This window comes from Lethenteron reissneri, chromosome 20 (assembly GCF_015708825.2).
Source record: "Lethenteron reissneri isolate LAM-NWPU_2019-01 chromosome 20, ASM1570882v1, whole genome shotgun sequence".
Taxonomy (NCBI): domain Eukaryota; kingdom Metazoa; phylum Chordata; class Hyperoartia; order Petromyzontiformes; family Petromyzontidae; genus Lethenteron; species Lethenteron reissneri.
The window spans coordinates 7,802,668-7,826,521 of NC_083798.1; the positions used below are offsets into that span (position 1 = coordinate 7,802,668).

Sequence of the window (23,854 nt, forward strand, 5' to 3'; positions counted from 1 at the left end):
GATGAAAGCCCCCCCCCCCCCCCCCCAAGCAGTTATCGTCTCTCTCTCTCTCTCCGCCGGAGAAATAGTGACTGCAGCGCAACAATCCATGTATGTAGCTCCTGTACACGAGCTTATTATTTTAATCACTCCCATCTCTGCGGTTGATGTCGTCTTAGGCGTGTTGCCTCCTTTGCCTGCACCTCCATCCTTAGTCTCAACCACTGGCCAGTTCTCACCGCATCATGTCGGCTCTCAGTTGGTTGGTGCCTGCTCCCTGTGGCATACGAGAGGGCCACGGTGTTGAGAGAATTCAGTGCAGCTCTCCCACGCGTTTTCGGGTTGTACTGCGTGTGGCTCGGCACGACGCTGCATGTGCTGGGAACTTCAGCAGGAGCTGCTGTTGTTGCTGGTGCTGGTGATGTTGCTGCTGCTGATGTTGCTGCTGCTGCTGATGTTGCTGCTGCTGCTGATGTTGCTGCTGCTGCTGATGTTGCTGCTGCTGATGTTGCTGCTGTTGTTGCTGCTGCTGTTGTTGCTGCTGCTGTTGTTGCTGCTGCTGATGTTGCTGCTGCTGATGTTGCTGCTGCTGATGTTGCTGCTGCTGATGTTGCTGCTGCTGATGTTGCCGGTTTTAACGTTGATTGGTTCAGCTCCCTGACACTGGCCAAGGAGCAGCATCATTGGAGAAATCTACTCCTCGTTTCTGGAACATGGCCCAATTTGTAAGGCTTAAGTTGTTTGCAAGGTTAACTCGGTGGTAATTTATCTGAAAATCACACAAAGACAAGCAAAGGCCGATTCGTGTTTTCTCCCTTTTTGTCAGTGGCAGGCTACACCGGACTTATTACGGAGGTCACAGCGATGAATAGAGATTTAGCCCTCATTTTGAAAGAAAAAAACCTCCCAGAGTGCATTTGCGCTGTGGCTTTCTCTGGCATTGGCACTCGCGCGACAGCCGTCCCGTTCATCTGTCGATTAAAACCACTCACTCAATTACTCGTCCGTTCGTTCCGCGCGCGTTTTTACGACGGCGAACCCCGGGCGCGATCACGCGATGACGACCAGGAGGAGACACCCCCACCCCCTGCCTCACCCCCCCCCGCCTCACCCCCCAACCCTTCCCGCACTACGCGAACGGCTGCACTTGTGGCTGCTTCCCGGAAAATGAAAAACGCGTTTACTAGCAGATGAGAGAGCGATTGTGTGCAGGTGGCATCTGACACTTTCATTACTCCACGCACGGCGTGGGATTATAATGGCTTTGGTTGGGGCTGGGGTGGGGGGCTGGGGCGGGGGACCTTGGCTCGGCTGTGGTGGCATTGTGAGGGGCGCAAGCACTGGCGGTGACGTACACGCACGTACGCACGCGCGCTCCCGAGCACCGGCAGACGTACACGCATGCGCATAAGTGGCCAGGCGTACACGCGGACAAGGGGCCGAATATTTGTTCCTGAATACATCCACCGGGTTCGTAGTGTGCTGTCCAATCCGCGTATGCGTATATGCACGCACGCACGCCACGCATATACGCATACAAGCGTGAACTAAAAGCCGAAACGATACCCTGGTTATCTTTATGGCGGTGAGCGCCGTTGCAGCAGTGAACGCACTGTGCGTTAAAATCCGGGAACCTGAGTTCGGTTCCCGACCGTGGCTCAAACCAATTGTGAGTGATGTCTAAACTGGTCCTGGGCACCTCCCTTGATCAACACACTCACTGACCAGCGTAGTGAAGTATGGTCAAACATCCCCAACGACTGGCGCAGCATGGGGAGGATTTCATCCGACATCCTGACATATGGTTGTAACTTATTATTATCATTGAAATATTTGCAAAATGTTTGGCCACTTTTAATAGAAAGGGCCGATTTAGGCTGGTGTGGCATAGGGAATGAGGGTTCGTGGCCAGCACCACATCCAAGCCACATTTGCCTCCCCGCTGCTGATGTTTCAACCACCCCACCAATCACTTCACTCATTTAAGGCTGAGTTGACCTCGAGAAGGCCCACAATATGTTACAACACCACTCGCCAATGACGTTGTGCACGACTGGGAGTTGTTCCGAGGCCGCTGGGTCTACATCGCGGAGAGCTGACCACTCATTCGCACTTATACGAGCGTACGTGCTTCTACGCGTGTATGTGCGTGCGCTTGCACACTCCGATTTGATGTCCTGGGACATTGAGTTTGCGATGATTTTCAGTGGCAAGGTATCCACGATAAGCAGCTTTCAGGGCAGAATGAAAGAGGTTTTGACTTTTCCCTCCACTACGTTATTATTATTATTGCCTGTGACCCAAGTCACTCGCAAAGCAACCAATCTGGTCAGATGTCGCAAGCTAAGCTGATTCTCGCCTGGTGGACAGTCCTCGTATGGACGACCGCCATGCGTAGAGAACGGCTGCTATAGGCCGCTGTTTGGTGCGACGTTATCAGCAGACGGCAGCGCTACAAAATCCATCGTTGCGCTGTACTATGCTGCAACATCTATGCTGCCTGCCATCAACCAAACGGCATTGACCGGCGTGGTGATGCATGACCGAATCAAATGGCCTCCACCACACGCACACAGTGCGCACACAGTGCGTGTGGTGGTGGTGGGGGCCCTTTGATTCACCCAGCAGGGCCAGCATCGTGGAAACCACGAGCAACAACGCGCGCGAGGCGGCCCTCGTGTTGCTTGTGCTCACTCCCGCGGGAGTTGGCGGCACATCGGGATGCGGAGGAGAGGAACAGAGCGGGAGGGAATTGTAAATAACAGCGGCGGCACCGCTGTCTGCCTGGAGCTTCGCTCAGCCCTTCGGGCTGCAGAGTCCCGGCGATGCTCGCGGAGGAGGCTGAAAGGATTTTGAACGGGAATCGATATCGTTCGCAGTGGAAAGTTTCCTGCCGACCCTCTCCCGCCGCCGGTGATGAATGGCACCACCAGGCGTGACGCGGCGCGCTCGGCAGTGTCCCGCCGCCGGACGCCGAGGGGACGCTGCGGTCAGGTGAACGTGTCAGGTGAACGCGTCAGGTGAACGTGTCAGGTGAACGCGTCGGGTGAACGTGTCGGGTGAACGCGTCGGGTGAACGTGTCAGGTGAACGTGTCGGGTGAACGTGTCGGGTGAACGCGTCAGGTGAACGCGTCTGGTGAACGTGTCAGGTGAACGTGTCAGGTGAACGTGTCGGGTGAACGCGTCAGGTGAACGCATCAGGTGAACGTGTCAGGTGAACGCGTCAGGTGAACTCGTCAGGTGAACGCGTCGGGTGAACGCGTCGGGTGAACGCGTCGGGTGAACGCGTCAGGTGAACGCGTCAGGTGAACGTGTCGGGTGAACGCGTCAGGTGAACGCGTCGGGTGAACGCGTCAGGTGAACGTGTCGGGTGAACGCGTCAGGTGAACGTGTCAGGTGAACGCGTCGGGTGAACGCGTCAGGTGAACGCGTCAGGTGAACGTGTCAGGTGAACGCGTCGGGTGAACGCGTCGGGTGAACGCGTCGGGTGAACGCGTCGGGTGAACGCGTCGGGTGAACAAGTCAGGCGAACGTGTCACGTGAACGCGTCAGGTGAACGCGTCAGGTGAACGTGTCGGGTGAACGCGTCGGGTGAACGCGTCGGGTGAACGCGTCGGGTGAACGTGTCAGGTGAACGTGTCAGGTGAACGCGTCGGGTGAACGTGTCAGGTGAACGTGTCAGGTGAACGTGTCACGTGAACGCGTCGGGTGAACGTGTCACGTGAACGCGTCAGGTGAACGCGTCAGGTGAACGCGTCAGGCGAACGTGTCACGTGAACGCGTCGGGTGAACGTGTCAGGTGAACGTGTCAGGTGAACGTGTCAGGTGAACGCGTCGGGTGAACGTGTCGGGTGAACGCGTCGGGTGAACGTGTCAGGTGAACGTGTCAGGTGAACGTGTCGGGTGAACGCGTCAGGTGAACGCGTCTGGTGAACGTGTCAGGTGAACGTGTCAGGTGAACGTGTCAGGTGAACGCGTCAGGTGAACGTGTCTGGTGAACGTGTCAGGTGAACGTGTCAGGTGAACGTGTCAGGTGAACGCGTCGGGTGAACGCGTCGGGTGAACTTGTCAGGTGAACGCGTCGGGTGAACGCGTCGGGTCAACGCGTCTGGTGAATGTGTCAGGTGAACGCGTCTGGTGAACGCGTCTGGTGAACGCGTCGGGTGAACTTGTCAGGTGAACGCGTCGGGTGAACGCGTCGGGTGAACGCGTCGGGTGAACGCGTCGGGTGAACGCGTCGGGTGAACGCGTCGGGTGAACGCGTCGGGTGAACTCGTCAGGTGAACGTGTCAGGTGAACGCGTCAGGTGAACGCGTCAGGTGAACGTGTCAGGTGAACGCGTCAGGTGAACGCGTCAGGTGAACGTGTCCCAATAGTTCGGGGGGGGGAGGGGTGGTGGGTGGAGGAATCGCCGTGGAGTGGAGGCTCAAGGGCCGGCCTGTGTTGCCGGCCGCTGGTTTGTGTTGTTGCGTTGGAGGGCGGGGGGGGGGTAGAGGGGGGGGGGTGTACGGATGGCCAAGCTTACGATTGTGTAAATGATTCTGGCCCGTTTCCGCTCCATGCTAAGACGCGGTGCACGATTGTTGCATCTCAGATGGCTACGGCGTGGGGAAGCTTTAATCCAGCATTGGATTGATCGTGGCTGATTGATGGTGATGATGCTGAAATGCGGTCCTATAAGGTTGTGGAAGGACTCTGTGTTAATTGGCTCAATCTCTCAAGCGTTAGATCGGATCATCTCTCATGGATGGGCGACGAGCGTTGGCGTGTTGACCAGTGGTGTTAAAAAAAATATTTTATAGAGACGTCGCGTAGTACAGGCGATGCGTTCGGTCAGCCCGAGGCGTCACAGCGCTCAGATGATGGGCAGGACGGCGGGGTCATAGAGGTCATAGAGGCAGATACAGAGAGACGTGGAGAGTGTGGTGTCACGGAAAGAGAGAGGCACACACACATACAGGGGCAACATGAAGAGACAGCCACATATCACAGAGAGATGCATAAAGAGACAAATAAATAGATACACGTAGGGAGAGAAAGACAAAGATAGGGAGATGGGAATCGATACAGAGCTCAGAGAGATACACACAAGGACGGACACAGAAGGCGAGAGAGACAACCTCATAATCGTGACACACACATAGACAAGTTTAGATACATGTAAATTAATTGAGGGTGAAGCTGTGGTTAGCACATTGTCCTATAGATCTGTCAAAGAGTTGTATTCTCGACCATGGCTAAACATCAGTGGCATTTGGTATTTGAACCGGTCCTGGTCCCTCTGCTTCATTGTGGAAGATGCCTTCAAGTTTGACCAACAATTTGGAGAATATAATTTATTTTCAAAAAGTAGTGGGCCCTCCTTTTCCGGAGCACCAATGCACCGCGCGTGCATGGAGATGGCACACTGCAGCCAGCTGATCCGCGCCCAATTAAAGGGATTTCTTCACCCATTCGCGCGATCCACAGCTCCCCCAGAGGGCATCTTTGTGGACCCGTGTCAGGCCCTGCGTCTGGCCTCGACACACCCGTAGCGGGAGGGAGCGAGCGACGCGCGGGTTGTGAGCGTCGCCGTCGCCGTCACCCCAATGCAATTCTTCCTTTTGAAGGAATCGAGCCATGAGCCAGAACTTGATGAAAGCGTTAAATCCACACACGGGAACAGGGCGGTGGTGGGGGGGTGGAGCGAGCATGAGTGAGCATGCTGTGGCAGCAGGAAATTAATTTTCTGGCTTCAATATTTCAGCTCGGAAGGACACCGTGATTGTATTTGAGTCCACGTGCTGCAATGTCGAGAATTGTGTGTAAATTCAGGTCAACCGCGTCCTTTTAGCAAAGCCTTTTTTCCCCCCTTCGTGCAGTTTTCTTTCCCGGCGTGCGAGATTGGCGTCACGTCCTATGAGACTAAAAATCCATTCGGAAATCTCAGCAGAGTAGTGGGACCTCGCACGACTTTCAATGGCTGGGCAAGAGATTTTCACGGAGCCTATGACAAGCCGCCCTCACGTGCTTACTCGGCTGTGAACCTGGTGTTTGTCATTGTGCGATAGTCGAACCGATATTTTTTATTCTCATAGCTGGAAGGTAGCCAAGTTAAGTGACAAACAAAACCTGCATTTGATTTCGATGTGCAGTCGTTTGTGACCGAGCCGGCAACCATCATCTGATTTAATCGCAGCGAGACCGAAGCCTAGACCTGAACCCGGGTCCCCAATGGTTCTGGGTCAGCTTCGCTTTGACTTCTGAGCCACCCAGCCACCTCCAAATAATGAACACACACACAACAACGACAACAAAACACTCAACCCATTTGTTAACGCCACTGCCTAAATAATGGTGGCATCCGCACGCCGCCCGTGTTGTGACTTCCGGAGTGTGATTTCTATGGCTCTAGAGCCCCCTAGCAGCGCCGTGACAACATTGGCAATGTCGCAATTCAGACTCGGTGGTATGAGACCATAGAGCGTCTCCTTTCTCCCAACCCTGACTCCAGCAATTAAATACATTACCACATTTCGGAGTCGTGGGCCCATTCAAGATCGATTGTTTATTTTGTCCCTTTTTTCACAGCCTTATTTTGTACTATCGGTTTTATTTTGCCCTATTTGTACATCTTGCCCCTGTAGCCTAAATGTAATGTAAGCATAGCGTGCGTGTTCAACGTCGCGTAAATTGTAAGCGATCTAATTCTTGGGCGCACGATCGGCGTTGTGCAGCGCGCAGGGGTAGATGGCGTATTAGTATTCATCATGCGCAAAGGTCACCACCACCACCACCAAGCGCAATACAGAGCAGATCAACAAAACAAAACTACGAATAACAATACCAATGCCGTTCAATAGACTGCCCGTGCAAAATAGACCTGGAATCTGTGAGCGATTATAACGGGTGATCGTAACGGCCCCGCATCATGGAATCGACGCGCCACGGCTACGCATCTCAACGACACGGCCGGCTCACCTCTCCGTCGAGACGACAGCAGCGGTCGTGGATTAGGCCCCCGTCAGGCGCGGTGCCGTCAGGCTAATTTAATGTTTTTCAACATTTCTTCAAGGCTGCTCGCGCAAATGTAATTTGACGCGCGTGACTGGAACGAGCTTGGCCAATGATGGTCACCAGTGTGGGGGGAGGGGGGAGGGGGTGCGTTGCGTCCGTTTAACGTTCGCGATGCCGTCTCTTAAAAGCGCACGCCCGATAGTGCATTGTCCTTGTGCTGTCCTACTTTTGGCGTTCTCTAGTCCAACACTCTTCTTGGTTCTTTCGGTAAAGTCATGTGACTTTGTTACGTGACTTTACCGAAAGAGCCAAGAAGATGAATCCCTGCAGTCACGAAAGCTTTAAATCGAAAAATGGTCCAACACTGTTTGAGACTAGGCTCTAAAGAAAGCTGTCTCTGGTGTGGACCAATCAGTTTCAAAGACAATGCGTATACTACCAGAGCATGTTTTTGTTTGCATGTTCACCACGAGTATGTGCGGTTAATGCAGACATGATTCCTTGCAAAAGGTTTTTTGTTTGGTGTTTTCTAACATCTTAACACCTGTTTTATTGCCAGAAAGGGTAAAACCAATTCTTTTATGTGGCTGGTGAGTGTTGGTGCTTCGTGTAAGTTGGTCTTTACATACTTCCGTGAGGATTTTCCTTCCATGCTACTCCATCGGCTTGTGGTAAAAATTTGCCGAGTGTGGCCCTGAATCGTTACAAACGCTCGCCGTGACGACCCAGTTGCTGCGCGCCACGAAACACGACGCTCGTACGTTGCGTGTGTTGGCTCTAGGGGCGGTTGCCGGAGCTGTGCAAAAGGAATTTGGCCAAACATCCAAATGCAGGACCCGCATGGAAGTCTTTCTTGAGTTTCAGCGAGGAATTTCTGTCTAAAATAACGATATCGTTCTTCAATTGTGGATTGACTCGGGTCTTAATACATCCAGTGAAGTATAAAAAAATTGGTGATGATGATGCTGACACTGATGAACTAATTTAATGAAGTAATATATTTAATGCATGCAAGTGGGTGGGGTGGTGGTTTGCGCTTTGTCACTTTGAAACCAGCGACCTGAATTGGATTCCCAGCTCCAATTAACACGAGTGGCGAGTGATATGTGAGCCTACCAGCACTCACCAGCATGGGGAAGAATGTTCAGAACCTCCCACCTCCCCCGGGGGACTTTATCATCCAGCAATGGTTTGAGAAATTTGCTGCAAATGATGGTATTTTATGACCTACATGGCAGTGCACATTTTAAGATAATTGTGTGTATTGTTAGTCTATCATTTGTAATCATAACTGCTCGACGTTAAACCATTACCAGCGCGCCATTCCAATTCAGGCACGATCGCTGTGGATTAGGTGACAACAGGGCAGGCTCCGCCGCGCAACCTGAAGCAAAAAAAATCTTCGCTCAATTTTAGCGCAATCCTGGGAAATTAATTCGGAGGAAGTGAGACGTGTATCTGGGCATGTGGCTGGATAACTGAAAGCTAAAGGAATCGGCACGGGCACCCAGGTCGGGGTCCATGCGGCTGCCGTTTCCGAGATGTCCTCGGCAAAAAAGTCACGTGTTAGTGGACGGGCAGGCACCCACGTGTGCTGGGGAACGATAGCAGATGGAAGTCTCCCCCCCCCTCCCTCCTGGTTGGAGCTGGAGACAGGTGCTTGACGGCACACCGGCCCGGGGTCCCGTGACAGCGATGGGAGTCAGCCAGGCAGCAGGGCCGCCACCAGCGTGGGTGATGCTCGCTGGCTCGCCGGCTCGCTGGCTCGCTCCCTGCTCACATTGGCATCTGATGGCAAAATTTGAATGGCGTTTGGGTGGCCGAAAGCGCAGCGTGAAGACGATTGCGTTTGTGAGAAGCGTGGGAGAAGTGCCGTGGAGGTGCGTGCTTTTAATTGCACTGAGACAGACAAGTGTAACACGTAGATCGGGGATTGATTGCAAATCATGAACATCAGATTGAGCGCGCAGAAAAGTTAGTGGGATTGGGTTGTGCACGCCGCGGCTATAAGGCACGACGAGACTGGTGACGGAATAGAAGGCAAAGGAGGAACGCACCCGAGCGGATGAAACAACTCGCTGAGATGGAGTTATTTACATCAGCTCAGGTGCACGAGTGAGACAGATCGGAGCATCGCAGGGCTGTCAGTGATGGGGACAGAGAGGCCTTCATCCAGCAATGGGTAGATCGTGGCGGATCGTGGTGGAAACCAGTGGTGGAAAAACAGTGGAGAATGCCGTGAGCACGTGATGTGGCTTTTAACGTTGAGCCCCTTAGCCCGGCGTTGCACATTTGAGTACACTTTCTGATTCATCTTGGTGGATAGACAATTATCGTACAAAATCAGCAGTGGAAATTCTACAAAGACCCATTGCATCGATTCATCCATGAACATTCATTCCAACACTTATGATGCACGCATAGAGTCTTACGGGTAAAGAATCGATGTCAAATGATCAAATGATGCGTCGGTACAAGCGAATTTCCACTTGCAGTTTTTTTCCCCACCACCGGGCCGTAGCTATCACCATTGCTTTTTATTCAACACCTTGTCGACAGATCCGCTACGTGCCACCGAATTTTCTCTCTCTCTACGACACAATTTCACGCTCGAGTCTCTCGGGCGGGCGGGGGCGGCCGGGGGGGGGGGGTGGCGATGGGTGGGGGGGAGGGTAAGTCTCTCGCTTGTCCCTCTCTCGTGCCGCCTGGCTTCTGCCCCCCAGACTCGGTGATGGCTGAGGTGCGCGCTGCCGCGTGGCGCGCCTCCAGCGACGCCGTGCGCGAGGTCCTCTCCTCGCGGGCCGAGCGCCGGGGACGCCGCTCCACGGGGACGCTCGCCGCCAGCGACGGCCCCACGACGGCCACGCCGACGGCGTCGCTCGTTCGCCAAAAGGTCAACGGCTCGCGCGGGCCTGCCGCTCGATTGACCTTGCCGCCGCCGGCGGTATGTCACGGCCAGAGTCCTTAGTCGACAGCGACGATTCGTGGATTTTTAGTCGAGCCCCTCGCCTCTGGATTTGTTCGTGGTGCGTCCTCGCGGTTCAGTTCACCTAAAGCGGTCTAAAATGTCGTCGAAACTAAACACGATTTTATTACCGGGCAAAGCCTCCCACTAGAGCTGTATAGCTCTTTTTCAGGAGTGACCTGGCCGCCAATGATCGCTCGATGTAGTGGCTTATCACGTGGAATTTTATCGCAGCCAAATACTCTAAACGCACGTTTCTAAATGTGGAGGGAGAAACCGGAGGACCTGGGGGGAAAAAATCTACGCAACCAAGAGGAGAGAGACACGCAAACTCCCCAAAGTATACAGCAGGCGTCAGGGTCGGGACCAAACCCACGACCTCCTGCATACCAGGCGAGGGAGATAACATCCCACCACCGCGGTGCCCCCCCCCCCCCGCTTAAAGCCGCGTCGCTCCCCCGGCTGCGTTTGTCTCTCCCACAGGGAGGGGTGGAGGAGGAGCAGCAGCTGGACGTCCTTCGCGGAAGCGGAGCCGTCCTCGTGAGCGAACTCACCGCCAGCATCACCAGCAAGGTAGCACGCTCAGCGGCCGGTGCTGGGGACCGGTGGACGTGGCCCGCTGGCAGCCCGGTTGCTCGCCGCTTGTTGCTGAGCTTGGCGGTGCGAGCCCCCACGGCCGCCCTGGTCAATGCTGCGGGTGTGTTTCACAGATGTCCTCCAGGAGTCCGAAGAGCTATAAAGATCTTTTTCACAGATGTCAAGTCCGGACGTGTATCTATTTTTCAAAGCTGTCCAGTAGAACATCTGCGACAAAGAGCTTCATAGTTCATCGGATTCCTCCAGTGTGAATCAATATTCTGATTCTGACATTCTCCGCGCCGTCACGTTGGTTGAACGAGGGCAGGCCGCGTGTGTTGGCATCGCGGTCTCGCTTTGTGAAAGTTGCCAGCAGGATGTGACAGCGTTCCGAGAACGCAGCAATCATCGCCCCCTGCTGTCCACAAGAGCGACTGCTCCGTCTCGTCGGTGATGCGTTCAGTCAGCAAGCTGCAGGCCACGACCCTTCCGTTTGCTCGCGCTGCTCGACTTTGGAACTTCCTCCCATCGTATCTTTTCCAAAGTTCTCATATTAACTCTTGTCTATTACAACTTTAAAAGTGCTGTTTATTTCTCGGACCTTTGCGGGTCTTGCTCAGCAACCTTGAGAAGAAGAAGAAAAACTGTGAAATCGAATTCCAGTTGCATACATATTTACGAGCGGTTTGATGATCTCCCCTGTGACAGACGGACGGGCAGAGAGATGAACAGGGCTAACGCATTAACGTGTTCAACCTTAGTTTTGAGAGCGTTACAGATGGCATTTATATTGTTTCGTTTGGTCGTGGCCATGAGTCTTGGCAGCTTCAATGTAGCTGCAGGGTTTTACTGTTTGAGCCCATAACCCTTTTAAGAGCGATTTAAAATAATTCCTCTTCGAGTGAAAATCCTCTTATCACACGCTATGGCAATTTGTTTTGTTCTTTTGTACTATGAACCCGGCGACCTGCGTTCGATTCCCGGCCATGGCTTAAGGATTGTGAAGACGTCTTTGTGTTTACCAATCATCAGCCACGTGCAGAAGACGACTTGACAATTCTGGACAATCGCCTGATAAAGCTGGTTGTTGTAATCGCCAGAGAAACGTCGTGCTCCAATTGTAAATCTTGTGGGTACACTCTCCAACAAACTGGATGTGCTGAATTAGTAACGAATTGGCACCTTTTGTTCTACGTGACAAACCTTACTAATTGGCTGTGGCGGGTGGTGGCGGGTTAGCGGCACATTTACATTGACGCACTATATAGCCCAAAACAATGAAACCTTTGTAGTGATTGTCCCAAACGATCCCTGGGACAGAGTAATCAAGAAGGCGAGAGCAAACACTCCACGCTCCGATTGGTCGGGGGGCACGGGGAGCAAGAGGATCGGCCGGAACATTCAAAAGGGAAATGAGCTGGAGGGGTTGGGTGAGCGTCAGGTGGGACAGTTAGGCCAGGTGGGACGGTGAGGCCAGGTGAGGGTAAGAGAGGTGGCGATTGGTGGAGACGGAGTGCGAGGAGGTGCAGAGCCAGGGACAGTTCAAAAGAGGGAGCGGGTGGGTGAGTGGGTGGGTGGGTGAGTGAGTGAGTGGGTGGGTGAGTGAGTGAGTGAGTGGGTGAGTGGGTGAGTGAGTGGGTGAGTGAGTGGGTGAGTGGGTGGGTGAGTGGGTGAGTGGGTGAGTGAGTGGGTGGGTGAGTGGGTGAGTGGGTGGGTGAGTGGGTGGGTGAGTTAGTGAGTGAGTGGGTGGGTGAGTGGGTGAGTGGGTGAGTGGGTGAGTGAGTGGGTGGGTGAGTGGGTGAGTGAGTGGGTGGGTGAGTGGGTGAGTGGGTGGGTGAGTGGGTGGGTGAGTGGGTGAGTGAGTGGGTGAGTGAGTGGGTGAGTGGGTGGGTGAGTGGGTGAGTGGGTGAGTGGGTGAGTGGGTGGGTGAGTGGGTGGGTGAGTTAGTGAGTGAGTGGGTGAGTGGGTGGGTGAGTGGGTGAGTGGGTGGGTGAGTGGGTGAGTGGGTGAGTGAGTGGGTGGGTGAGTGGGTGAGTGAGTGGGTGGGTGAGTGGGTGAGTGGGTGAGTGGGTGGGTGGGTGAGCGTCAGGTGGGACGGTGAGGCCAGGTGAGGGTAAGAGAGGTGGTGATTGGTGGAGACTGAGTGCGTGGAGGTGCAGAGCCAGGAAGGCGGAGTTCGGGACGTTGCAGGAGAGAGCGAGAACGATGGTGTAGATCCGTGCCGTGGATTAAACAAACCTTACCTTGTGGATAAAGAAAAGGCCCAAGAGTCTAGATTTGAAGCTTTCGTGACTGCAAGGATTCATATTCTTAGGTTTTTTCGGTAAAGTCACGTAGGTAAAAAATTTAAATGAATAAAAGTAAAATAAAAATAAATAAAAATCACGACGTTTCGGGAGCAACACAAGCTTTCTTCTTCAGCTATCGTGCTGTGACCTGTTCCACCTGAAGACGGAAGCTTGTGTTGCTTCCGAAACGTCGTGATTTTTATTTATTTTTTATTTTACTTGTATTAATTTTTTTGTCCCCACGTGACTTTTCCAGAAAAAAACCTAAGAATATGAGCCCAAGAGTTGTCTTTCACCTTGATTGTGGCCGTTCAGCGTGTGGTGCTGGAACGTGCTGGGTCCAGCAGAGGGCGCCCCTCGCTCGGCTGGAACAGAGCGGGGAGATCTCCCACAGAGCACCGCGCTGATCGGGCTGCGATCGTCGCCGCCACCGGACGCGAACGGCACGATCGCGATGCAGTCGCGGTTGCGTTCAAGTTTCAAGTTTCATGTATTTGGTGTAGCCCTGTGAGCCATGCGGCTCTTAAGTCGGGTGCAACCGCAACAAACAAAATATGAACGGAGAACATCTTAAAGCGATGACGCGCAACAGAAACATCCTGGATAAACTAGCAAATCTTACCACAAAAAAAACGCACCGCTGCGTGCCGTGATTGTCATGCAGCGTCTCCCTCGTCATTCGCCGCTGATGTTAGCCGTGTCCGGAGAAATTCACTCCGCTTTGCAGGGTTGCCGGCACAGTGCGCTATCCATTGTGCGAGCCACCGTTACAAACTGCAAGTTGATCGCCGTAGCCAGAATCAGAATATCTCTTTACACTGGAGGAATCCGATGAGCTAAAACGCTCTTTTTCACAGATGTCCAGTAGTGTGTAATTGGTGAACTCGGAGAGGCGTGCCGTGGTGAGTCGGGAAAACCCGAATTTGACAAATCCTGACTTAAAGACTCAGGCCAGGCAGTTTAATGAGCATAGCCGCTGGTCCCATCATATCAGTGACCCGCAGGAGAGACATTATATTTGTGCAGCATTTGAAGTTTTGACCCCAGCAATCGAGCAACTCGGCCACTGTGCCACTTAAACACACGGGTCAGACTGTTAGGCCTTTAACGAGCTTCATTTGCGAATTGCTCTGCCTCCGTGCACTCGGCGAATTAAGGGCATTGCCTTGATCTGCGTCTGATGATTCAGTCACTCATTACCGTTCACGTTCACGCCCACGTGGAGCATGCAACCGTGACCCCTGCCGTTATAGACGGTAACGCCGTCGCTTATGGTAGAGCTCAAATGGTGAAATTCATAGACCAAATCACACCTCATTACTTTCATCAGCATCAGCATCACCAGCCATGGTCTTATACACTGCCGGGCGAAGGTCTCCCAAGCCGTCGCTTTCACTCACGATGCTGCGATGCAACAATCCGACCAGCACTCGCACACTCCATCTCCTCCGTGGACGTGCTGTCGGGCGCGTTAGATCCTTCAGCTGCCACTCTTGCCACCAGTCTCGACCATTGGTTGCATACCCTTCTCATGACGTGTCCTCCCCCAGCCCACTTGGTTTGTCTTTACAGTCAGTTCGATGTCTTCAATCTCCATCTATTCCCTGATCCACGTGTTCATCTTTCTGTCTGTCAGCGTGATTTCAAGTATAGGTCTTTCCATTGTTTGTCAGTGCACTTTTGGACTTTGCACTCATTTAAAACGCTCTTACAAAGCTCTTCCTTACAGTTAAATGAACCTCTGATTAGCACGTTTGGCTATGTATGGTGTGAAATACATTCTATAAACATATCCTAATTTGAGAAATGGGCTAACAGAGCAAGCTAAATTGCGCAAGTGAGACAAACGGTACAAAGATTAAGCAAACAAATTATTAAATTAAATCATGATTCTGGACCTTGATTCTGAATCATTATAATTTGTCAAATCACCCGGCCTGGGAGGGACGGTGAATCATTGCATACCTAACGGTTACACCCTGGATTGGCCATGTTACCCGTGACGTCAAGCCTCGCTCGCTCGCTCACAAGCATCTTAGTCACGCTGAGAATCGCTTTCCCTCCCTCCCTCTTTCCCTCCTCTTTCCCTCCTCTTTCCCTCCCTACCTCTTTCCCTCCCTCCCCTCCCCTCCCCCAGCTATTGAACGGTGACGCCGCATTTCCCGGTCACGGTGGGGTCCTCCGTATGCCGAGTAACGATGGCGGTGACAGTGACCCCACCACATCCCCGGACACGGACAGCCCCCGCCGCTCCGCGCCCGCACGGCGGCGCGACCGTGCATCCCTCGCACCAACCCTCACCTCCGAGCTCCTTCCGGGCCCCACCACATCCGCTCACACTTGCGGGGACGTCGGGAGCGACGGGAACGCCGGGAACGCCGGGGGTGTGCGACGTTCCGTGACCGCAGCCGGCGGTGATGCCAACGGCGAGGATGACCCCCGCTGCTCCGACACGCCGGGTGAGGAGACGGACGAACCGCGTGGTCCCGGAGGCGACGGGGTCTGCAGGGATGCTAGCCGCTCTTCCTCAACCGCCAACAGCCTCCCGGCCGATCCGAGCATCTCCCCCGGCGCCGCCGTGGACCCATCGCCGGCGGTGCCACCGCCCGACGCTGGACCTTCAACGGTTGCCGCCGCGGGAGGGGAAACGATCGGCGTGCGAGATTCTTCGGATGAGTGGCCCGCGTCAGTCGGGCAGAGGGGAGGCGGGGACTCGGGGGAAGAGTCGGCGTGCGGCCATCGCAGCGGCGACTACCCCATCGACGACGACGATGCCGTTCGTGCGACGCTGGGCCTTGGCCACCGTGGAAGAGATCGACAGCCGCGCGCAGACGCGGGTCCGACCGGGGCCGAGAGCGACGGCCCCGGCGAATTGCTCGCGCCCGAGCGCAGCGGCGAAGGTCGCGGCGGCCCAGTGGGTTGCGACGCGGAAGAAGCGGCGGGGGTTGTCGACGGGCCACCGACGGCTGCGGAGCGCGGGCCGAGGAGGACTTTGCGTGAGGGCCCAGCGCGGGTGCTTGGGGAAGGCTCGGCGGAAGAGGGTGCCGAGGGCAGCCCGGGGTGCTTGGATCAGGTACAGCTGCTTGTCGTGGGGTGACTCCGGCCCCTGTGGTGTGAGTCGACTATGGAGTTCCTGTGGATTTTCGCAGTTTAACATCCCCCCCCCGCACCCCTCAATCCAGCACTACCCACTTAAGGCTCAAATTTCCTCCGCAAAAAATAACACGGATTTTTCTTCATTTTAGAAAATTGTCCTTGACTCACAACTTTTCAAATATTTTGAATATGTATTTTTTTTTAGAAAACTTAAAGATGATTACGGTGGAAATGTTGGTGAGGATTTTTTGACCCAGGTCAAAGGTCATACATTGTATATTGCTCTCATCACTGCCACAGGGTCCCTGGGTTTTTGGGGTAAGAATGAGCTGATACGTGTCTATTGACGATGGAAATGGCTTTTTAGTGTTATCGCTGACTGACTCACTCACAGGTAGTGAAAATAAATGTCTTATGTGATGAAAATAAAACCACTGCAAGTCCCACAGAACCTCACTTTTGTCATTTGCAATGCAATTGTCGTCGCAAGATTTCAGTAAGTTGAAAATAAATGACTGAAACGCACTGAAAGGACTTGCGTTCGCTTGCCATTGTTTACCGTGGCAAATAGAGACTGAACAGAGGCTATATACGTTTTACTTTTTATAAACTTTACGTATGAAGAAGTGAGACGGTCCAATAAAGCAGTTTTTGTTGCATGTGAAACCTGGGAATTTTTTTCGTAATCAGAGTGTCAAACAAGATTGTGCGCAAGTTAGCAAAAAAAAACCTGAAAGACTCATGCATTCAAATACCCCACCAACGCGCTGAATTGTGTGATTCGTGTCGTTAAATCTGTTCTCAATAAACTCCTCTGTCACTTCACACCATCGTGGCTTATTCTCCCGTGGACCTCACATTTGTTTCATTCCTCTGCTCCATTCCATCCCTGTGTCTAACGTCGCTGCCACTCTTGTCACCTGTTTTTTTTTTCAAATGTTTTTCCCCGAACGTTGTCACCGTGTCTCCATCCTCCCACTCCCCACCCCGTTGCCACCACTGCCACCGCTGCCACCACTGCCACCACTGCCACCACTGCCACCACTGCCACCATTCCCACCACTGCCACCACTGCCACCATTGACACCACTGCTACCACTTCCACCATTGACACCATTGTCACCATTGACACCACTACCACCACTGCCACCATTCCCACCACTGCCACCACTGGCACCATTCCCACCACTGCCACCACTGCCACCATTCCCACCACTGCCACCACTGCCATCACTGCCACCACTGCCACCACTGCCACCATTTCCACCATTGCCACCATTGACACCATTGTCACCATCGCCACGTGTCGGCGCTCTCCTCTGTTCTGCGAGCACGCCTGCAGCTGGCGGCGCTGTCCAGCCGCCTGGCGGTGCTGGAGAGCAGCCTGTGCCGCCTGGAGAGTGGACTGGCGCCGTCCCACACGTGGGCCCAGGTACGGAGCACGGGCGAGGTGCCGCCAGGTGCCCTGGTGGCACACGGCACGAAAATTCTGACGAAATGTTGAAGAATCCGTTGATCACGCGGTGCTCGAGCAGTGTGTGTAACGGACTTCATCACAACTTGACCACTCTGCTCTCCGTTTCTGTCATCCACTTTCTCCATCCATCACTCTCTTCGCTCTCCTCATCTTCCGCCCTGCTACTTCCTGTTTTTTCTCCACTCTACTCACTTCGTTCTCTCTACTCTCTTCATCATCCACCCTCTGCACCCTCTCAATCCTCCGCTCCCTCTCCATCCTCTGCTCCCTCTGCTGTCAGAGTGGGGTGAGGTCCGTGTCGTCTCCGGAGCTGGGCCAGCGTCACGGGGACGCTCCGCGCCCTCTGCGACGGGGCACGGCGCTGAGACACGGGCAGCAGCAGGAGAGGATGTCCACTTCGATCCTCGCCGAGGAGGAGGAGGACGAAGAGGAGGGGGAGGACCAGGGGGAAGATGAGACAGCCGGTGATTCGGACTCCATCACCGCCGCCACAGATGAGGGTGATGCTGAGGAGGAGGTCGAGACGGAGATGCGGAAGGTGTGGCACTCAGCACTCTCGGCTCATTCATGTTGATAATCTGCATTGGAATCCAGGAAATATTTTGTTGACGATCTCAGCCTGGGGGTTGCAGGGGGGCAAATCAAAACGTGTCTTGCAGCTACAGAAATGGCAACAATTTAAAAATGATCTTCGATTCTGAATGGCTTGGGCTGGCCCTACGCGCCCCCACCCCACCCCTCCCCCGACAATGCTTCGTGGTGGAAGGCTTGAGTTTGTTTCCCCTCCCTCCCTCCCTCCCAATGTCTCCGTTCCCCTCCGCGCGTGACGCTGTGGCCCTGCCGCTGTGGTGACCTGCTTCCGCTTAGAGGTACACGGCTGCCTCCCTGCGCAGCCTCACGACCCACGCGCTGCGCCTCATCGCTGACGCCCAGCGGCTGCTCTCCCGGCCGGGCGCCGGCGATGTCGGCCCCGCGCCGTCGCGACGCGTGGCCAGGGCGCTCGACCAGCGGCTGTCCGAGCTGGAGGAGAACGTAAGGGCTGTTGTTCGTCGCGGTCATCCATCCCTCTGTCATCGTCGATCATCGTGATAATGTTGATGCTGAAAAATTTACTCGATTGGGATTCCACGTGGCAACATCACCGTCTTCGGCAAAAAGAATATTTCTTGGCAGAACGCTACTGAAAAAGAGAATTGGGAATGAATGAGGATTTTCTGGGTAAGCACGCTGAACGATGATTAAAATCCTATAATTAAAATATTCTGATACACAATATTATAAGAAAATGCCTACGTGTTATTAAAAGGTAAAGATGCAGCCCTGCAAGTACCTGCTAACGCCACAGTCGGCAGAATGACATCCACCAGACGATATTCATCGCCTATTTTTCCTCCCTGGACGGACGTTTTGGAAGTGGTGGTATTACCCACACTTTACTCCAACACACAGTTGATCTGCCGATAGACTGGGTGGTGAACTTGCTGGGTTGAGAGATGAGTGACAGATGAGGAGGGATTTAAGAAGCTTGTTTCAACCGCCACTCCTGGAGGTCGAACCTGCGACCGCCGGATGGCAAGTCCAGTGTGCCAACCGTAACCACGTGGCAGCATCGTCTTTACGCATATAATTAAGGCATTGAATGGACATATCGTGTGCGATTCAGATGTTTTTTCTTGATGCGTACATTTCCAGCAAGCAGGCTGATTGCTACGCTTGGTACGGGGGTCTCGTCGTCCCTGGAACGGCTCCTGTTCCACGACCTGCCCCGATAGCGGTGTTTAGAGGCCGTGCCGCTGTGTGGGTCAAACACGATACGACACGGCCGAGTGGCGGTTATCTAACGTGTCCGAATACGGCCGTGTCAAGGGACACCGTGATCTTGCGACGATGCCGTACGGAAAGAGACACGCATGTAATTACATGGTCGGAGCGCTGCTCGTCGTATAAACCGTAGATGTATGAAAAAACATTAAACATCGAGCGTTATGTAAAAACCCCAAAAAGCTTCGCGATGAAAAATAGAGATTAACAAAAAGGATGAAAATGCCAAACAATCCGGGAAATAACACAAAAGCAATGTAAAAGAGCCCGAGACAAAAACGTCTGCAAATATTCCGACACTCGATAAGAGCAGTCACAGCAGCAATCTCACAAAGGGCCAGCCACTCGAAGTGCAAGCATCCTCGACGGAAACGTAACTAGTGGAGATTTTGTTGTTGTTGAATAGGTGCGTTAATATATATGGGAAAAAAATAAGCATAGTTCAGATTCAGACAAAACCACCGCTCTTCACAGGATTACGTAAAAGTTGCCAGGCCAATGGAGTCGCTGTGGAAATCAACAGAGAACCAGGGCCAATGCTGAAACAAATTAAATTGAGCTCTTTGGCGACTGTTTGTACCGAATTATGGTATGAAGTGTGATGAGCAAAGCAAAATCCACGTGAATTCGCTTGGAAACGTAAAAATATGATGGAAGGACACAACTGAATGTGTCGACCTGGGGCAGTGAACACTGTCGGTGGACCGAGATCAATGCGATGGATTAAATACGCCGACGAGATCAGGCTTGATTTTTTTTTTTCGAACACGGAACTGACAATGAAATGCGATGTACCCAAGTGCCGAATGAAGACAGTTTTGATCGGTGCGTAATCACCTGCCATGACGTTGTTGACCCGAATAGAGAAAATGGAACAGAAGGGCGGAGAGGTCTGAGCTTGGAGTTCCACTGAGAGAGGGAGAAAAAAGCGTGGATTAGAGACCACGCATTCGTTTCAGAGACAAGGGATGATCACTCGACAGTCTAGACCAGTGGTTCTTAACTTTTACTGGTTCTCAGACAGGGCGTCTCGTGCCCCCCAGGTTAAGAACAAACTGGTCTGGACTAATGTATGTATGTTTTACTTCTTTCTAATGGCAGAGTAGCAGCCAAAATAAGTGAACTGGGCCCAAAAGGACATCCTTTGCGGAGATGGAGCAATGAAATTGGATCATGTGCAGGGGTTAGATGGATAATTGCAGGACTGCGAGGGAGATTGCGATGAACTGGGGGGACTTTCATCCAGCAGTAGCTAAGATCGCAGCCGATGGTGATGATTGCATTGAAGATGGAAAATGATCAATTGTTAATTAATCTGAAACAGTTGACTGCAATATACTGTATCTTTAGATGACATATACGTTCACATATTATTTTTTACATTTTATTTTCAATGCCGATGTCGACTCAAGTGTGTGTATTGTATTTGATCACTGTATATCATTTGCATAAGTTGTGTCAGGGTGACACATCACAGCTCGTTTTGAACATGACAGTGACGTGTCATTTTTTTTGTTCTGCCCGTCGCTTCCAGTTATCGGTCACGCCTCAGTGTCGCGCGGCTGACCCAGCGCTCTCCGCTCTCCATTTGCAATAAGTAATATTTAAAACAACTTTTTTCAAAACACGCTTTTATGAAATGTACGAGCAATGGAATAACTCCACGACTCCAGGAAGTGGCCCCGAAGCTTGCCATAACGTAAGGGACCGTGGTCAATTACAGCCGACGTGAGTTTACCGTAGACAGTTAGACCCAAGCCGAAACATACGATATAAAAAAGATTTGCTTAATTTTTGTTTTATGATATAATATAGTATTGTCATCAGTATGACATACGTATACCAAGTTTGCAGTCGATACGACATTGGGAAGTGGGTTATAATTGAGTTACAAGATTTGAGGATACAACAACAGAGTGAGTTAAATGAAGGCGTGTAAAATAAAAAAAACTTTCCAACGAAACCGTGGGGTCGATACAAACAACGAAACGAAGTGCTCGCTGTGCTTTCAGCAGAACCATCTGGCGGCAAGGGTCGGTGAATCGCGTGCCGACTTGTGAACCTCCCAAAAACCATTGGGGCTGTGAGGGGTGCCAAACGATTGCAGTACAGTGAGTCGGAGTCATTATCCCTATCTGTGCGGACCTTTTCAGTTGCTATCCTCACACGTGTAGGGTTTTTTGTTGTTGTTGTCGTCATGGATTACGCCGCTTTCAGCCAACGTACAAAACAATTAGCCTCGCATGTTACTCTGTGCGGCTTTTCCTATATCCAAGTCTTATTATTGGAGGTAAAGCAGGTGCACATAGGTTAACAAACTACACCCGGGGACTAATCCTGGTCGGTGACCATAAAAAAAACATATCTTTGCACCCGTCACACCACATCCATTATTCCTCCTCATTGTAGATGCTACATGTATATACGCATGTATGTTGAACTTCTTTTGCACCTGTACGTAGACAACCGTACTAATCGGAGGTGCGGGGGAAGGGCAACAAACTAAACACAAAAATCGATCTAAAGAAATGAGTTTTAAATCTAGACGATTTAAAAGTGCATAGCTCCAGTGGCTTCCTAATATCGGAAGGAAGAGCGTTCCAGACGGCCGCAGAAGCGCATCTGAAAGCGCCGTGCGACGCGGTGACCGCCGTCTTTGTTCGATGGCCTACCAGCCAAAATCCGCCGCTGCTGCTGCGAGGATCGCCGGAATTGACGAGATCAGCAAGGTGTTTTCGTTCATTTGTGGCAAGCACTTTGTGTGTGTGTGCGTGCGTGCGACGAGCGCGACTTTATTATAACGTATTAGTTCGGCAGTCGTCACGTGCCCACCTACTCCATTCCGCCAGCAAACCCGCAAAAATCTATGCAACCTCGCGCGTCTGTCGCGCGCAACGAGCGCGATAGAATAGACCGCGGGCCCCGGGCAGCCCAGACCTAGCGGCAGGTCAACACGCGAGAGAGCCCTGTCTCGGACGTGACCGTGACCCCCCCCTTCCCCCCACTCGACGGGCCCCCGTGGCCGTCCCGCGTGCCCGCAGGTGTACGTGGGCGCGGGCCAGGCCTTCGAGCTGGAGGAGGAGCTGCGGCACCTGGAGGAGCGGGCGCGCGGGATCCACGCGGCGACCACGGAGCGCGAGCTCGCGTGGCTCGAGGATCGCGTCGCCACCGCCTCGGCGCAGGTGCAGGGCGCCGAGGGACAGGTGAGAGGGGGGGGTGTTACAGACACCCAGAAACGTCCGGACGACTATGGAGGAAACCTCCAGCCGGGCTTGGTTATTTCTGTATTCTTTCTCTCCAAGTTCCACGATTGTTCATGCGCGCGATTTCAGCCACGTTTTTACATTTACATTGTGGGTGCGTTGCAGCGGGTGAAGTTGGCGGGTGCGTTGTGTGGTGGTGCGGAAATATGGCGCAGGCTCTTGGGTGCGGTGTGTGCCTGTGGGTGCCTGTGGCACAGCCATCGAGTGTGCAGGTGGTGCAACTGCACAGGGGTCCGTGGGCCAGAAGGGGCTAGGCATCGGGCTACAAAGTGGGGGTTAGGGGAGGGGGGCTATTGAACACGGCAGGCCCATTGAATACTTTGCGCCAGAGCCCATGCCACGTGCACTCTGCCACTGATGGGTGCGCTGCGCTGCGGGGTGGTAGGCAGTGGCAGCCAGGTGCAGTGTGGGTGCTGTGCCAGGCGCATTGCAGGGTGGAGCGGTGCGTGGCGGCTCATGAATGTGGTGTCGGGTTGAGTGGTGCGGTTGTTCGGCGGATGCATTTTTTCGCCCTCCTGAGAGACCAATTCCAGCTGACTCTTTATCTGTGGATACATGCGAATAACAGGATGAATTAGCCACCACTTCTTAGTTACTATTATGAGTAAGAATTTCTTGGCAGATGATGAAGTCGGGCTTGTTTCCAGGAAGGTTTCCTCTGTGCCCCCCCCACATCCTTCTCTCCTTCCGCCTACCCCTCCTCCCACTCCTCCGCTCTCCTCTCACCTCCGCTCAGCATCACGCACCCGTGTCACTGGCTGCTCATTTGAGGCTGAGTCGACCTAGGGGAGGCCCAGGACCGGTTCAGATAATCGTCACTGGTGTTGGCTGTGAGCGGAAATCGAGCTCGGGTCGCCGGGTTGTCATAGCGCAGCGTGCTAACCGCTACAACAACTCGCTCCCCCATGTTCATATATTCAAACGGATGTTTTTTTGCTTTTTGTTATTCGGGTCGATTCGATGGGACGTACATTGCTCGTTAGCAAAACACCGCCGCCGCGTTCACGCGTAGCGCGCTCGTGGTTGCTGTCCGTGCGTCGTCATCGCGGATGGACGTTCGCCGACCCTGACGGCGGCTGCGTCTGTCACTGCTCCGCCTGTCCTGTTCGCTTGTCCCCTCCGAGGAGCAGATCTCTGACATCGAGCAGTCCGTCTCCTGCCTGGGCGTCCGCCTGCCAGCCGGCCCCGTAGCGAGACGCGAGCCGCAGGTCAGGCAGCAGGGTCAGACTGACGTCGAACCCCATCGTCATCATCGTCACCGTCATCATCACTGTTATCATCGTCACTGCCATCATCACCACCGTAATCATCATCGTCATCATCGTCACCATCATCATCACCGTTATCATCGTCACCATCATCACCGTTATCATCGTCACCATCATCACCGTT

At 53.3% G+C, this 23,854-nt stretch overlaps 1 protein-coding gene across 3 annotated transcripts in view; it reads left to right on the forward strand.

The window, feature by feature from the left end:
- Positions 1-23,854, forward strand: part of LOC133344687 (uncharacterized) — a 57,614-nt gene that overhangs the window by 26,050 nt on the left and 7,710 nt on the right. The window contains exons 5-12 of one of the 3 annotated variants that reach the window (XM_061554745.1): positions 9,700-9,920; positions 10,425-10,514; positions 14,943-15,878; positions 17,244-17,333; positions 17,659-17,916; positions 18,246-18,410; positions 22,241-22,402; positions 23,593-23,670. In XM_061554745.1, coding sequence (XP_061410729.1) covers positions 9,700-9,920; positions 10,425-10,514; positions 14,943-15,878; positions 17,244-17,333; positions 17,659-17,916; positions 18,246-18,410; positions 22,241-22,402; positions 23,593-23,670 — 2,000 coding nt within the window. Of the gene's footprint in view, positions 1-9,699; positions 9,921-10,424; positions 10,515-14,942; positions 15,879-17,243; positions 17,334-17,658; positions 17,917-18,245; positions 18,411-22,240; positions 22,403-23,592; positions 23,671-23,854 lie in introns of those variants that run through there. The other 2 variants (XM_061554746.1, XR_009755360.1) reach the window with 2 other exon arrangements.